Here is a 15,930-nt window from a genome sequence, read left to right as displayed (position 1 = left end):
GTGCGTGCGTGCGTGCGCGCGCGCGTGCGTGCGTGCGTGCGTGCGTGCGTGCGTGCGCATGTGTGTATACGTGTACTCTTGGCACTTAACTTATGGGGTGCATGGATTAACTAATTTCTACAAAACCAGGGGAGTTTTTGGGGGGGGGAGACAATGTGCTGGTAATCAGATAGTTTCAGGTGTAACTCTACACTGTTAACTCTCTTCACTGCATAATACTGAACTCTCTAACAGCTGTGTCAACTGGATTTTGCTCTAATTCTATTGCATTTTCATAATAAAAACAGTCTGTATAGTCACTGTTTTAGAAGAGATACTAACACAATAGAACAGACCACTGTATCAAAAGGAACCAGTCCAATAATTGGAAGCCCATTTTTCTTTCCACATCAAACCTTGAATCAATAGCATCATCAGGCTGAGCTGAGACACCCCAGGGCTTCGTGACAAATGGCATGCGCTTGGTGGTTTTGTTCCACACTTCAGTGTATCCTGTTTGCACTCCAGCTCCAGTCATGTCATGGTAGAGGGCTGTTTGGTGGGTGGCTGTGCAGATAGGAGATTACTGTTTGATTTGTTACTGAGAGAGCAACAGACTGGTGACAGAAGAAACAGTTTGCCTTTCTCCAGACATAATTGAGCCCTGCAGCAGAAATCCTCTATTACACAAATACAACTCTTGAAGCTTGGAAGATACATGTGCTGTAAACCGTTCTGCCTTGGAGACTTCTGGGGCTGGAGAGAATGATAGCACAAGTGTCAAGGCTAAATGTTAAGCAGCTGGAACAGTTGGTATGCAGTACTTTGTCTTACGGTTCAGAAATGACCAGGTATTTATTAACAAACTTATGGTGGTAATTACACAGTAATAATCATGTTTATATGGTAATTACATGGTAAGAACCAATGAATTACAAATGTTTCATGAAGGAGCTTGCCTATATTAGTGCATATCTCCATTCCAAGAACAATAGAATAGCTGTGTTGCTCCCCAGATAGCACAGCTAGGCCTGTCACATTCATTTCAGCAGATTGAATGCTCCTAGCTCCTGGTCTGCCGCCTGGTATATTAGTGATTCTCCTTGCCTCTGTAATAACTGACACAAGATGCAATTGCACATACCTAATTGGGATTTTCACTGTCCATTTGCACCTTCCAATTAGTGGAGCAATAGTATTATGGTACTGAGTGCTTGCTCTAATTGATTTTCTAGAGCTTTATAGTTTTACACACCCCGTGAGAGTTGGGTTTTTGAAGCAGATATGTGATGAGATTTTATCGTGTTTTCTTTATTATGTTGAGATTGTGGTCATAAAAGGCAATGATGATGTATCTAATGTTGTATATCTTGAACAGTAGTCCATGCTACTCATAGAGTACAGTTAATATACCATTCAGGTTGATCTTTACAGGATGTGTAGGTGATCTTGACCGACTACACGTTTTTATCCAGACTCGGCAACAGTCAGATTGGTAGATCAGTTGGCATGTCCTGTTTTTTTCCCTTAGGTACATAAGATACCTGAGACATTGAGATATCTCGCCCTACCAGGGATCATGTGACACATTGCCTACATACCTCTTTAATGACAAGCATGGCCTTCAGCGCACATTTTCCAGTATTATATCAATGTAATGGCTGTTCTGTGTCACCATCTGACTGCATTTTGATGCATGCTCTTGTCCTTCATGTTCACGTCAGCGTGATGAGCCTACTGCTCATCTAAATACACATTAAGAGCATAGCCATATACCATATTCTGACAGCTTGAGTTACAGTGGGGAGAACAAGTATTTGATACACTGCCGATTTTGCAGGTTTTCCTACTTACAAAGCATGTAGAGGTCTGTAATTTTTATCATAGGTACACTTCAACTCTGAGAGACGGTATCTAAAACAAAAATCCAGAAAATCACATTGTATGATTTTTAAGTAATTCATTTGCATTTTATTGCATGACATAAGTATTTGATACATCAGAAAAGCAGAACTTAATATTTGGTACAGAAACATTTGTTTACAATTACAGAGATCATACGTTTCCTGTAGTTCTTGACCAGGTTTGCACACACTGCAGCAGGGATTTTGGCCCACTCCTCCATACAGACCTTCTCCAGATCCTTCAGGTTTCGGGGCTGTCGCTGGGCAATACGGACTTTCAGCTCCCTCCAAAGATTTTCTATTGGGTTCAGGTCTGGAGACTGGCTAGGCCACTCCAGGACCTTGAGATGCTTCTTACGGAGCCACTCCTTAGTTGCCCTGGCTGTGTGTTTCGGGTCGTTTGTCATGCTGGAAGACCCAGCCACGACCCATCTTCAATGCTCTTACTGAGGGAAGGAGGTTGTTGGCCAAGATCTCGCGACTACATGGCCCCATCCATCCTCCCCTCAATACGGTGCAGTCGTCCTGTCCTCTTTGCAGAAAAGCATCCCCAAAGAATGATGTTTCCACCTACATGCTTCACGGTTGGGATGGTGTTCTTGGGGTTGTACTCATCCTTCTTCTTCCTCCAAACACGGCGAGTGGAGTTTAGACCAAAAAGCTCTATTTTTGTCTCATCAGACCACATGACCTTCTCCCATTCTCCTCTGGAACATCCAGATGGTATGGCAAACTTCAGACAGGGCCTGGACATGCGCTGGCTTGAGCAGGGGACCTTGCGTGCGCTGCAGATTTTAATCCATGACGGCGTAGTGTGTTACTAATGGTTTTCTTTGAGACTGTGGTCCCAGCTCTCTTCAGGTCATTTACCAGGTCCTGCCGTGTAGTTTTGGGCTGATCCCTCACCTTCCTCATGATCATGATGCCCCACAAGGTGAGATCTTGCATGGAGCCCCAGACCGAGGCTGATTGACCGTCATCTTGAACTTCTTCCATTTTCTAATAATTGCGCCAACAGTTGTTGCCTTCTCACCAAGCTGCTTGACTATTGTCCTGTAGCCCATTCCAGCCTTGTGCAGGTCTACAATTCTATCCCTGATGTCCTTACACAGCTCCCTGGTCTTGGCCATTGTGGAGAGGTTGGAGTCTGTTTGATTGAGTGTGTGGACAGGTGTCTTTTATACAGGTAACGAGTTCAAACAGGTGCAGTTAATACAGGTAATGAGTGGAGAACAGGAGGGCTTCTTAAAGAAAAACGAACAGGTCTGTGAGAGCCGGAATTCTTACTGGTTGGTAGGTGATCAAATACTTATGTCATGCAATAAAATGCAAACTCATTACTTAAAAATCATACAATGTGATTTTCTGGATTTTTGTTTTAGATTCCGTCTCTCACAGTTGAAGTGTACCTATGATAAAAATTACAGACCTCTACATGCTTTGTAAGTAGGAAAACCCGCAAAATCGGCAGTGTATCAAATACTTGTTCTCCCCACTGTATATGCCTGGAATTTGATTAAACCAGCTCTTGCCCCTCACACTTCATGTTCTGCACGATTCCAGTCATCTAACAAACAATATTTTTTGTACAGTTATTATTATTTTTTTAACAATACACTACATACACATACAAACAATATTGTGAATTATTCTGATGGTGGCTATAATTACTTTTTTCTTGGTCTAGAAATCTTGGAGGTTCCAGAGAATTGTACTTGCACAGCCTCATTCCCAAGCCAAACAGGTTTGTCAGGCTGGTCTGCCCCTTCCTCCATTGCCTCCTGATTTTGTAATACTCATCAATTCTGTTATTCTAGCTTTTTATTTGCTACCCTTCAGAGCTCATATGCTTGCAGACATGTAAAATAATTAACAGACTTAATACACATGAACATATCAGCAATCTCCTTACCCTATAATTGGGTTTTGCCCTAAGGCAAGAGAATGAACCTGAATAAAAAACATTAAATTGCTTGTTTCCATAGAAACATGTAAGACCTATGAGATTTGGGAAAGCTGCATGGATTACAGAATTGTGTGTATCTAATTAAAATAATTAATAAATCACATAATTGATGTACAATCTCTGATGTGTACTGAACAAAAATATGAATGCAACATGCAACAATTTCAAAGATTTTACTGAGTTACAGTTCATATAAGGAAATTAGTCAATTAAAATAAATTCATTAGGCCCTAATCTATGTATTTCACATGACTGGGAATACAGATATGCATCTGTTGGTCATAGATACACTACATGAACAAAAGTAAGTGGGCACCTGCTCGTCGAACATCTCATTCCAAATTCATGGGCATTAATATGGAGTTGGTCCCCCCTTTGCTGCTGCTGGGAAGGCTTTCCACTAGATGTTGGAACATTGCTGTGGGGACTTGCTTCCATTCAGCCACAAGAGCGTTAGTGAGGTTGAGCACTGATGTTGGGCGATTAGGCCTGGCTCGCAGTCGGAGTTCCAATTCATCCCAAAGGTGTTTGATGGTGTTGAGGTCAGGGCTCTGTGCAGGCTAGTCAAGTTCTTTCACACCGATCTCAACAAACCATTTCTGCATGGACCTCGCTTTGTGCACGTGGGCATTGACATGCTGAAACAGGAAAGGGCCTTCCCCAAACTGTTGCCACAAAGTTGGAAGCACAGAATCGTCTATAATGTCATTGTATGCTGTAGCGTTAAGATTTCCCTTCACTGGAACTAAGGGGCCTAGCCCGAACTATGAAAAACAGCCCCAGACCATTATTCCTCCCGCCGACGCTGGGCATTGGGCATGGTGATCTCAGGCTTGTGTGCGGAAACCCATTTCATGAAGCTCCCGACAAACAGTACTTGTGATGACGTTGCTTCCAGAGGCTGTTTGGAACTCGGTAGTGAGTGTTGCAGACGCTATGCTCTTCATTACTAGGCTGTCCCGTTCTGTGAGCTTGTGTGAACTACCACTTCGTTGCTGAGCCGTTGTTGCTCCTAGATGTTTCCATTTCACAATAACAGCACTTACAGTTAACCGGAGCAGCTCTAGAAGAGCAGAAATTTGACAAACTGACTTGTTGGAAAGGTGGCATCCTTATGACGGTGCTACGTTGAAAGTCACTAAGCTCTTCAGTAAGCCCATTCTACTGCCAATCTTTGTCTATGAAGATTGCATGACTGTGTGCACGGTTTTATACACCTGTCAGCAACTGGTGTGGCTGAAATAGCCAAATCCACAAATTTAAAGAGGTATCCACATACTTTTGTATATATAGTGTACCTTAAAAGAAGGTAGTGGCGTGGATAAGAAAACCAGGCAGTATATGGTATGAGTTACCACCATTTACCTCATGCAGCATGACACATCTCCTTTGCATAGAGTTGATCAGGCTGTTGATTGTGGCCTGTGGAATGTTGTCCCACTCCTCTTCAATGGCTGTGCGAGGTTGCCGATATTGGCAGGAACTGGGACACGCTGTTGTACAGATCATCCCAAACATGCTCAATGGGTGACATGTCTGGTGAGTATGCAGGCCATGGAAGAACTGAGACATTTTCAGCTTGTGTACAGATCCTTTCGACATGTGGCCGTGCATTATTAGGTGATGGTGGCACGACAATGGGCCTCAGGATCTTATCACAGTATCTCTGTGCATTCAAATTGCCATTGATAAAATGCAATTGTGTTCATTGTCCGTAGTTTACGCCTGCCCATACCATAACCCCACCGCCACCATGGGGCACTCTGTTCACAACGTTGACATCAGCAAACCACTCACCCACACGATGCCATACACGTGGTATGCGGTTGTGAGGCCGATTAGACGTACTGCGAAATTATATAAATGGACGTTGGAGGCGGCTTATGGTAAGAAATGAACATTAAATTCTCTGCCAACAGCTCTGGTGGACGTTCCTGCAGTTATCATGCCAATTGCATGCTCCCTCAAAACTAGAGACATCTGTGGCATTGTATTGTGTGAAAAAAATTTGCTTTTATTGTCCCCAGCACAAGGTGCACCTGTGTAATGATCATGCTGTTTAATCAGCTTATTGATATGCCACACCTGTCAGGTGGATGGATTATTTTGGCAAAGGAGAAATGCTCACTAACAGAGAGACATTTTTGTGCCTATGGAACATTTCTGGGATCATTATTTCAGCTCATGAAACATGGGACCGTCACTTTACATGTTGTGTTTATATTTTTGTCCAGTTTAAAAATGATAAACATAGAAATTCCCTGGGGTTTGAAAATAAGTCTCATTAATGATGTCATGAAATGGACTATAGGGCTTTCATTACACGTTTTATGGCTTTACACACAGGACATGGTTGTTCATTCACACTGCTTTTTTAAGTGATGACATTAATTCTTATATCACATGTATCAAAGTCATGTTGCCCTTAATTTAGGATTAATGCCTCTCTGTCCTGTTGTAGAAATGTAGCAGTGAAGGTCAATCCTAAACCTTTAGTCAGTGAAGGGGAGGACAAGAGACCTGCTTCTCCTTCATACTTGAATAATACCACCAAGCTCTCTACAGATAACTGGACGTTCAACAGGACCCTCTCCAATCTCATCAGGTAGGCCAACCTCTGCATTGGTCTCCATCAGATCTCACACTCCTCTATGCTAGGTATTCCCTCATGGATAACGTATTTTCTTTCTATAGGAAGAACATCCTGAGGTTCTTTGACCCAGAGAGGGACATCTCTATTCTGAAGGGCACATTGAAACCTGGAGATATCATCCACTACATCTTTGATCGTCAGAGCACTACCAATATCTCAGAAAACCTATACCAGTTGCTGCCCACTGCATCCCCCATGAAGAACCAGCACCACAGGCGTTGTGCCATCATAGGGAACTCTGGGATCCTACTCAACAGCAGCTGTGGGCCAGAGATAGACTCGTATGACTTTGTTATCAGGTAAGATGTGCTCTCGTTCTCTGTGGTCGACGTGAGTAAGTCATTTAAGCATGTTAACTCTCGCAGGGCTGCCGGCCCAGACAGTATCCCTAGCCGCGTCCTCAGAGCATATACAGACCAGCTGGCTGGAGTGTTTACTCTCCATATCCCAATCTGTTGTCCCCACTTGATTCAAGATGTTCACAATTGTTCCTGTACCCAAGACAGGGAAAGGAACTGATCTGATGAAGTGCTTTGAGAGGCTAGTTAAGAACCATATCACCTCCACCTTATCAGACACCCTAGACCCACTACAATTCCCATATTGGCCCATACAGATCACCATTGCACTGCACACTGCCCTATCCCATCTGGACAAGAGGAATACCTACATTATATACACTGAGTGTACAAAACAAAACCTTTTGCCCTCAGAACAGCCTTGATTAGTCGTGGCATGGACTACACAAGGTGTTGAAAGCGTTCCACAGGGATGCTGGCCCATGTTGACTCCAATGTTTCCCACAGTTGTGTCAAGTTGGCTGGATGTCCTTTGGGTGGTGGACCATTCTTGATACACACAGGAAACTGTTGAGCATGAAACCACCAGCAGAATTGCAGTTCTTGACACACTCAGACTGGTACGCCTGGCACCTACTACCATACCCCATTTAAAGGCACTTACATCTTTTGTCTTGCCCATTCACCCTCTGAATGGCACACAAACACAATCCATGTATTAATTGTCTTAAGGCTTAAAAATCCTTCTTTAACCGGTCTCTTCCACTTCATCTACACTGATTGAAGTGGATTTAACAGTTGACATCAATAAGGGATCATAGTTTTCACCTGGATTCACCTGGTCAGTCTATGTCATGGAAAGAGCAGATGTTCCTAATGTTTTGTACACTCTCAGTACTGTATTCTACTAATGGCTCAACCTATATAATGTTATTTTTTTTTCTGGATTATGTGTGTATTGTTTTTTTACTGCACTGTTGGAACTAGAAACACAAGCATTTCGCTGGACCTGCGATAACATCTGCAAATCTGTGTACACGACCAATAAACTTTTATTTTATTTGGTTCTTATCAGGGGCGCATATTATTATTTATTTTTTCCAGTCGGATAAACACTCCAAACAGCCTACACGACCGCTCGGAGGCGTCCGCATGGTCCCAAAGCACACCAATGCCTCGTGTTGTATCACATTCCAATGATAAAACTGTGGGGGACAAAAATGCCATTTAAAAATGTGATGGGGACATATCCCCCCCTACATCCCCAGTGAAAGTTGCACCCCTGGTTCTTATAACAGCTATTGCATGAAATGAATTGATGCAGGTGAGTTTCAATATAGTGTTGTTATTTCCATTTAATCAAATTATCTTCTTGTACACAGTAAATTCTCCAGTGTTAAATTCAACACTAGTCCAGTGTCTATACCGGTCCTCACTTTTCAGTGTTAAATTAACACACTGCTTAGTGTAAAGCCTTATTTGCATATTTCCCACAGAGCTTTGCCTTCCAAGTGAATTGTAGAGTTACCACCCATGACTGTATTTGTTAGTGACAGACAGGGGTGCAAATTTGGTTTTAGAAGTGGTGGGGACATAAATCTTTTTTTTTTTTATCCAGTCGGATAAACACTCCAAACAGCCTACCCGATTTTACGGAGGTGTCCGCATGATCCTAAAGCACACCATTGCATCGTTTTGTATCACATTCCAATTATAAAACTGGGGGGGACAAAAATCAAATTTCAGAATTTGGGCGGGATATGTCCCCCCCATCCCCAGTGAAAGTTGCACCCCTGGTGACAGAGACATGGTTGTTGCATTCTTACATTTTTGGTCCTGTGGCCTCCTAAGTGAATATGGTATCATTAAATTAAAATATTTAACGCAATACAACACATATTTCATAAGGCCTTATTTTGAGGGCTTAGTTTTATCCTAATACAGTGGGCTGAAAATCATGGTTTACAGGCAACACCAGGCCTGCAAGTAACATTATGCTGGCTTGCAAAGTGATGTGTAATTCCTATTGGAATCCTGCCAGAGTTTGCGATATCCAACCATTTTTATTCACCCGCAACCTGCATTTAGAATGACTGCCAGGGTTTGGAAGACTAAAATATAAGACTACCTAAAGCATCGAAACTGGAACAACCATTTCAGTAACGGGTGCAACAAGTCCCAGTAACTGATTGGATTTGTTTAGAAAAATGTATGTTATTTATATTCGAGACGCATAATATTAATTAATCAATCAATGTACTGTACATGCAAAAACATGGAAACATTTGAAACAAACAATTGTTAAAATCTACCTGCAATAGAGCATTCTGGTAAATATGATAATTTTGGGGCGTGATTTTGGTTTAAGATTGGTTATTAACATCAACACTGGGATTCTTTTACATGAATGAGTGTTAACATAATTTTACAGCTGAATCAACACTAGCAATGTTACACTGAGAAATCAAGACTAGGTAATACGGGCCAATTTGCTGTGTATAGAAGTGAATGAGTTAATTTATCATTGAATTTGCAGTGGAATATTCAGGATAGTAATGAGGCTCTCTCTATTAAAGCACTATACATCTTTATACTCATAACTTTTATGTAAGCACAGTCCCTTAGATTTCACAAATACTTTACATTGAGGATTCAATGCCACTGCTCTATAACATATTCTCCACACCTTTGAAATGCCTGCTACTTTTAGAAATGAGCAGCAGTACTTACAGCAATTAAATACCTGCTGGGTAAATGTGACATTTTCAAAAGCTACTGCTATCCACCCGAAATGTAATGAGGTGCTTTAGAGAAGCACTGCCATTTGTTCCTAGGACTGCTACACTCATTTACCAAGGGAGAATGTCTGTCTGAAACCATCCGTCAATGCTGCTCTGTGCTAGTGTGTCAGCAAACGGCTTTCTGTGAGTGGGTTATTTATTGCTATATAACTGCTTTGTCTGTCAGTATAGCAACAGAGAAAGTACAGCTATGCATAGCAATTGTACAACTACAGATGTTATAGGGGGAAGAAATCCAAGGTTGCCTAACTGTGTCCACACTACAGCAAGGCACTGTGACAGTGGCGGTCGGTGCCGTTTCAGATGAGGGAGGATGATTTCTTTTTTAATGAGCATGGCTTTATTTCTATTACAGCATATTGGATGATTGTCATTCATATTCCATTCACCCAGCTCAATGTAACATCGATAGGTTTAGGCTACTACATGATAGACCAATTTTCCCTATACCCATCATGAGGTTGCTACAACCTAACCTATGAATAAAAGTTTACAATGTAGGTGCACAGGTCGAGAGATTTTTGACTAATCAAGGTGACAGACTTTGACACATTCAATACGCCTTGCACACTCTTGCCTGCATCTAGCTGATCTAGGGTGAAATCATTAGTCCAACAGTTACAAATTAGAGTTTTTATTGGACAAATTCAGGCATGTTTATCCCGATTCCGTTTGCTTCCATTTAAGAAGCGCTTTTCAACAGAATCGGCAGAATGAATACACCACTGATCACACGCAAACACAGTTCACTTTCATAACAGCCACATAAAAACAGCATGATCACTGCTCGTTGTATATATAATTCCTTCTCGCAACTATCTACGCCCTCTCCTCCTGTCATCTTTTCCCTTCGCTTGTGGATTTCAGTGCACAACACAGCAGCTTTCTGTGACCAGGCAAAAATGCCTCCACTGCATCGTGAGCATGGGTAATTAGAAAGTAGAGCACATAAATCAGGGGTTTCAAACTCATTCCATGGAGGGCCTAGTGTCTGCTGGTTTTTGGTTGTTCCTTTCAATTAAGACCTAGACAACCAGGTGAGGGGAGTTCCTTACTAATTAGTGACCTTAATTAATCAATCAAGTACAAGGGAGGAGCGAAAACCCGCAGCCACTCGGCCCAGTTGTGGAATGAGTTTGACATATGACATAAATTAATGATGAATAGAGGCATCTGAACGAATGGGAATTGGGAAATGTGCGAAACCATATCAATATTTCACAGATTTTTTGGGATGGGAATCATAGTATATATTGTATCTTTTGATTCCTGTACAACAATTGCAAAACTGTAGCAAGGCAGTGGATTTCTGCTGATATATTTGTACTGCTGTAATGAGATTGGGATATTTGAAGTCCCTCATTACTTTGGGAAGGTGTTTTTCCCCATCCTCCTTGTGTAACTTGATCTACCGTCTGCATATGCAGAGCCATACTGTATGCCTCTATGGTGGAAGAGTAAATCCCCAACCTCCCTGCTGCTGGAGTGTCAGATCAACAGGGAAACGGAAAGACAGGTCAGGATGGGTTTGCAGAGAAAGACATAGCTTAGTAGGGGCCGTTAGCTGGGAGGGAGTGATGAGGGATTTGCTGAGGTATTCAGGTAGGGAGATAATGCCTCTGCTCACAGCAGTGCTCAGTTAAACCCGACTCTGGCTCTCACACAGCCTCACATTATTTATTTTTATAGATACAGGACATTTTATTTCCCCTTAGGTCATTATCTCTCGGTGCATTGGTATAGTATAGTAATTACTTTTCCTGAGGTCAGTCAAGTAACCTTCTTTGGACACGATACCAACACACAGCAGGATGACACATGGAATACATTCATTAGGGTTTTCAGTTGCAGTTCACCCCTGAGCTAGCTGTGTTTGGTGTAGGGTTGTTCTTGGCTGACTGATTATGTGCTTAATGTATGTTGAACAATGTCAGAGCTACCTAAATTAGTGTATGTGGAGTTTACAAATCTTCATGGAGTTTATGGAGGACAGTAGGATTGGGTTCTGTGGTTTGACCTTAATATTTGTGAAAGACTAATCAAATGGACTAAGTGATAGCAGAGTAATTTAGATAAATGTATCTTTGCAGATGTAATCTGGCGCCAGTGGAGGAGTATGCTGGGGATGTGGGCCAGCGCACCAACCTTGTGACCATGAACCCATCTGTGGTGCAGCGGGCCTTCCAGGACCTGGCCAGTGAGGAGTGGAGGGAGCGCTTCCTGCAGCGGCTCCGGAGCCTCAGCGGCAGCGTACTGTGGATCCCAGCCTTCATGGCCAAGGGAGGAGAGGAGAGGGTGGAGTGGGCCATCCGTCTCATCCTGCTGCACACGGTGGATGTGCACACCGCCTTCCCCTCACTGCGCCTTCTCCATGCTGTCAGAGGGTAAGACAAGGAGGGAACGCGTGTGCTCTTTGTGACACTGAAGCTCGTAGTCTGTACACCTGTGAGCTCCACAATCCAGGGCCTGGCAGCCACTAATTAAGCAGCAGTTCACAGGTCCCCTGCTATTTATAAACAGAGTATTAGAGCTACTCAATAGGCCATTGGTGACCAACTTACTGCTGCTGGCCTCTCTGCCTGCTGTTGAATTTGCAGGAGGACAGCTAGCCAGCAGAAGTGTTGTTTTTTTGTAGTGTATTTTGACAAAAAGCCTTGAATCTTTTCTGAAAGGGCAATAAATGTTTTGAAATGCAGGGAAAACGCTGTTAGAAATGCAGTACATGTCTATGACCTTTTAGCTACAGTGGTGCTTGATAAATGCCAAACTGAATACTTTCCCCTGGGTTTCTGCTTCTCTGAGTACTAGATAGATCCACCATTGACCTCCTGCAAGTCCTAGGCCACTGCTAGGTCACTGGGCTCCTCTTAGAGTATCTTGAAGTCCAGGTAGGCCATGCTGGGCTGGGGGCCTGTGAGTGAGAGGACCAGATGGGGCTTGCATTGTGACTGCAGGCCCAAGACCTGTCTCTCTTATTACAATTTTGTTCCTCTTCTTGAGCCCACTGGCGCCTCAGCATACATCCACCCAGAGAGCTGAGTGAAAGACACCACATAGGGAGAGAAAGGGTGCTTATTGTATGGGCTTATTCAAGGGTGAGTGGACTGCCATTGTAGTGCTAAGAATGCAGAGGGTTCAGTGCTTTCTAATGGATATTGGCTTCAATGCACACATCCTCTTTATCAGGGCTTCAGATCATCTTCAACACGATTGTATTCTTGCTATGTGTTATCTGTCATAGGACCTTGGCGTGTGCAAGTGTCCACTAGTTTTATAAGTTCTGTAGATTTATTTTCCAGATACAAAGGAAAATATTGAACACTGAGAAATAGCTCTATCCTAAAATAAAGATTCCAAAGATTTCCTCTTGGGTATTTTTTTCAGATGTCAGGTACCTCTTGAGTGCCTTAAAATACCTTTAGCTTGGTTATATAACTATCTTGCTCCATTCTTCAGGTATTGGCTGACCAACAACATCCAGATAAAGAGACCCACCACTGGTCTACTGATGTACACCATGGCCACTCGCTTCTGTGAGGAGATCCACCTGTACGGTTTCTGGCCTTTCCCTCAGGATTCACAGGGGAAACCAGTGAAGTACCATTACTATGACACTCTGACCTACGAGTACACGTCCCATGCCAGTCCGCACACCATGCCACTGGAGTTCAGGACCCTGAGTTCACTCCACAGACAGGGGGCGCTGCGTCTCCACACTGGCTCTTGTGGTGTAGGAACATAATCTAAAAACACAGCAAGGAATGTACTGTATGTCTCCATCAAAATGACCCTTACGCTTTTGGGAAAATACCTCCTGCTCAGTTGATGTCTGTCACACACGGACATCTCAGAGGAAATACTTCCTGTATTAAACTGTAGGACATTTTTATGTAGCTGTGAATTTAGTTGAACGACAGTATGCAGGATACTGCATATCTTATTTGGGCTCACATTGTTGTCCTACAAGAGAGCACTGAAGAGTTTTTAACATTTCTACAGTAACCTGTGAACATTTTACCTAAAACAGACACTTTTTAATTTGTTAAAAAATAACAAATTTATGTTGGTATATGCTTTTTTCAACAAGAATACTTTTTCTTTTTACATGGAATGTGTTTTGTAAAATGTATATAATTACAACATTTATAAAAAACTTCCAAGGGCTTTGTGATTGTAAATTTAACTACTAAGTTATCAATAATGTTTGTCTTGATATTTTTGTAATTATTCCTTTGAATTATACGATAAATCTACTTCATCACTACTGTTGGAGACATCATATCAGACAGATCCAAGGAAGGAGCACCAGCCTGCAGAGCACTGATTGAGCCACAAGATGGAAGCACTTCTTCATAAGGAAACTATGAATAGTAGTGCATTTAGTTTTCCACATTTAGTTTATTAGTGAACATGGGTTCAACTACATACTACTGTGTGATGTTTTGTTAGCTCTCACCTTAAATTGGGAATTGTATTATTTAAAGAGTAGCCTAATAGTGTAGGCCTAGTTTCTTATTTTTGCCTTAACTTCTTCCTCATCAAGGAAACCGGTTTGTGGTATTTGGAAATCGAGACCGTGGGACTATAAGGTTATATCTGCACAAAGCATGGTTCTGAGATATTGAGAATTACATTTTTCACATCCCAGATCTCAGAAATGTTTTGTAGTGAATTATTTGCTTTCATAACCCATTAAGGTCCTCGCCATCAAGGTACCTAAAGTGCAGAGTATCCCAATTCTAAGACATTTGTCAATCTTTTTTTTGTGTGGGGTACACAGGATGTTAAAATGATGTCAATTTCAATAGAAAAGTACAGATATTTAATGATTAAATAAAGAGAATACCCTTCATTATTTCTAATCACATTATCAAATATATTAATTCATGTTCATCACACATTTGTTAAAGAGATAGCATCCTATGGATAACTAGCAACATCTCACAGGTAAAGGACCACCTAAAGAGCAACTCTATGTGAATAACTCATTTTTTACCAACATGTCAGAATCTTGTAGTCCCCAGGTTATGAAATACAGTATCGCATTTCTTTCCTTGTTCTGTTTAGGGTGTGAAGTATAACGAGGCTTTGAATGTAGTGTTTAAGAAATAGCTGCATGCAGCAATCACTGAGATTAAATCACCAATGTTGGAAAAGATAGAAAATAATAACCAAAATAAATAACAGATGTTTAAGCAGCTTCACAGCTTATTAAATGGTCCTACAGATGATCTACAGAGCTCTTAAAGCCACGGGACTCAAGTCATCCAGGGCAGACATTGGCTATTATTAGTTTACCTACTGCTTAGTCTGAGGCGGTGCACTGTAGTAATATTGAATAGAGGCACTCAACTGGAATGCAAAATGTTTAAGCGATAACAGTCAGACAGGGAACACACCCAGCTGTTCACACACTACTGTTTACACAGGAACAGCCAACAGCAAACTCCTGAACACAAACTCCTGAACGGTTCCTTGGGGGTTTGACAATTTCTTCTTAGGAATTTGCCTCTTAAGACCATTTTCAAGTCTAGGTGTGTTAAAAGACCTTGTGTTGATGTTGGCTAATGCTGTGCAGATATTCAGAAGGTTGTGCTTGTTTTGTTGTTGTTTTACTATTTGTCTTAAGAAAAAAAAAAAACTCAGCAATCTACACACAATACCCTATAATGACAAAGCAAAAACAGGTATTTAGAATTTTTTGCAAATATATAAAAATAAAAAAACAGAAATACCTTATTTACATAAGTATTCAGACCGTTTGCTATGAGACTCGAAATTGAGCTTAGATGCATCCTGTTTCCATTGATCATCCTTGAAATTAAAAATAATTGTCCATAGAGCTCCGAGACAGGATTGTGTAGAGGAACAGATTTGGGTAAGGGTACCAATACATTTCTGCATCATGGAAGGTCCCCAAGAACACAGTGGCCTCCATCATTCTTAAATGGAAGAAGTTTTGAACCACCAAGACTCTTCCTAGAGTTGGCGACCTGGCCAAACTGAGCAATCAGGGGAGAAGGTCCTTGGTCAGGGAGGTGACCAAGAACCTGATGGTCACTGACAGAGCTCTAGAGTTCCTCTGTGGAGATGGGAGAAACTTCCAGAAGGACAACCATCTCTGCAGCACTCCACCAATTAGGCCTTTATGGTAGAGTGGCCAGACGGAAGCCACTCCTCAGTAAAAGGCACATGACATCCCGCTTGGAGTTTGCCAAAAGTCACCTAAAGACTCTCAGACCATGAGAAACAACATTCTCTGGTATGATGAAACCAAGATTGAATTGTTTGGCCTGAATGCCTAGCGTCACATCTGGAGGAAACCTGG

General features: G+C 42.0%; 1 protein-coding gene across 3 annotated transcripts in view; it reads left to right on the top strand.

Moving 5' to 3' along the window:
- The window catches only part of LOC111962409 (alpha-2,8-sialyltransferase 8B-like), a 15,739-nt gene extending 1,160 nt beyond the window's left edge, over positions 1 to 14,579 (top strand). Inside the window, exons 1-6 of one of the 3 annotated variants that reach the window (XM_023985481.2) lie at positions 534 to 830; positions 3,571 to 3,627; positions 6,311 to 6,454; positions 6,544 to 6,801; positions 11,693 to 11,986; positions 13,059 to 14,579. In XM_023985481.2, the coding sequence (XP_023841249.1) occupies positions 745 to 830; positions 3,571 to 3,627; positions 6,311 to 6,454; positions 6,544 to 6,801; positions 11,693 to 11,986; positions 13,059 to 13,344 (1,125 nt within the window). In that variant the 5' untranslated portion in view covers positions 534 to 744 and the 3' untranslated portion in view covers positions 13,345 to 14,579. Of the gene's footprint in view, positions 1 to 533; positions 831 to 3,570; positions 3,628 to 6,310; positions 6,455 to 6,543; positions 6,802 to 11,692; positions 11,987 to 13,058 lie in introns of those variants that run through there. The other 2 variants (XM_023985479.2, XM_023985480.2) reach the window with 2 other exon arrangements.
- Positions 14,580 to 15,930: the final 1,351 nt, after the last annotated feature.

The sequence above is a fragment of the Salvelinus sp. IW2-2015 genome, linkage group LG4q.1:29 (assembly GCF_002910315.2).
Source record: "Salvelinus sp. IW2-2015 linkage group LG4q.1:29, ASM291031v2, whole genome shotgun sequence".
Lineage (NCBI taxonomy): Eukaryota > Metazoa > Chordata > Actinopteri > Salmoniformes > Salmonidae > Salvelinus > Salvelinus sp. IW2-2015.
The sequence above is the reverse complement of the archived record's forward strand: the minus strand, read 5'-3'. Positions and strand labels throughout refer to the sequence as shown.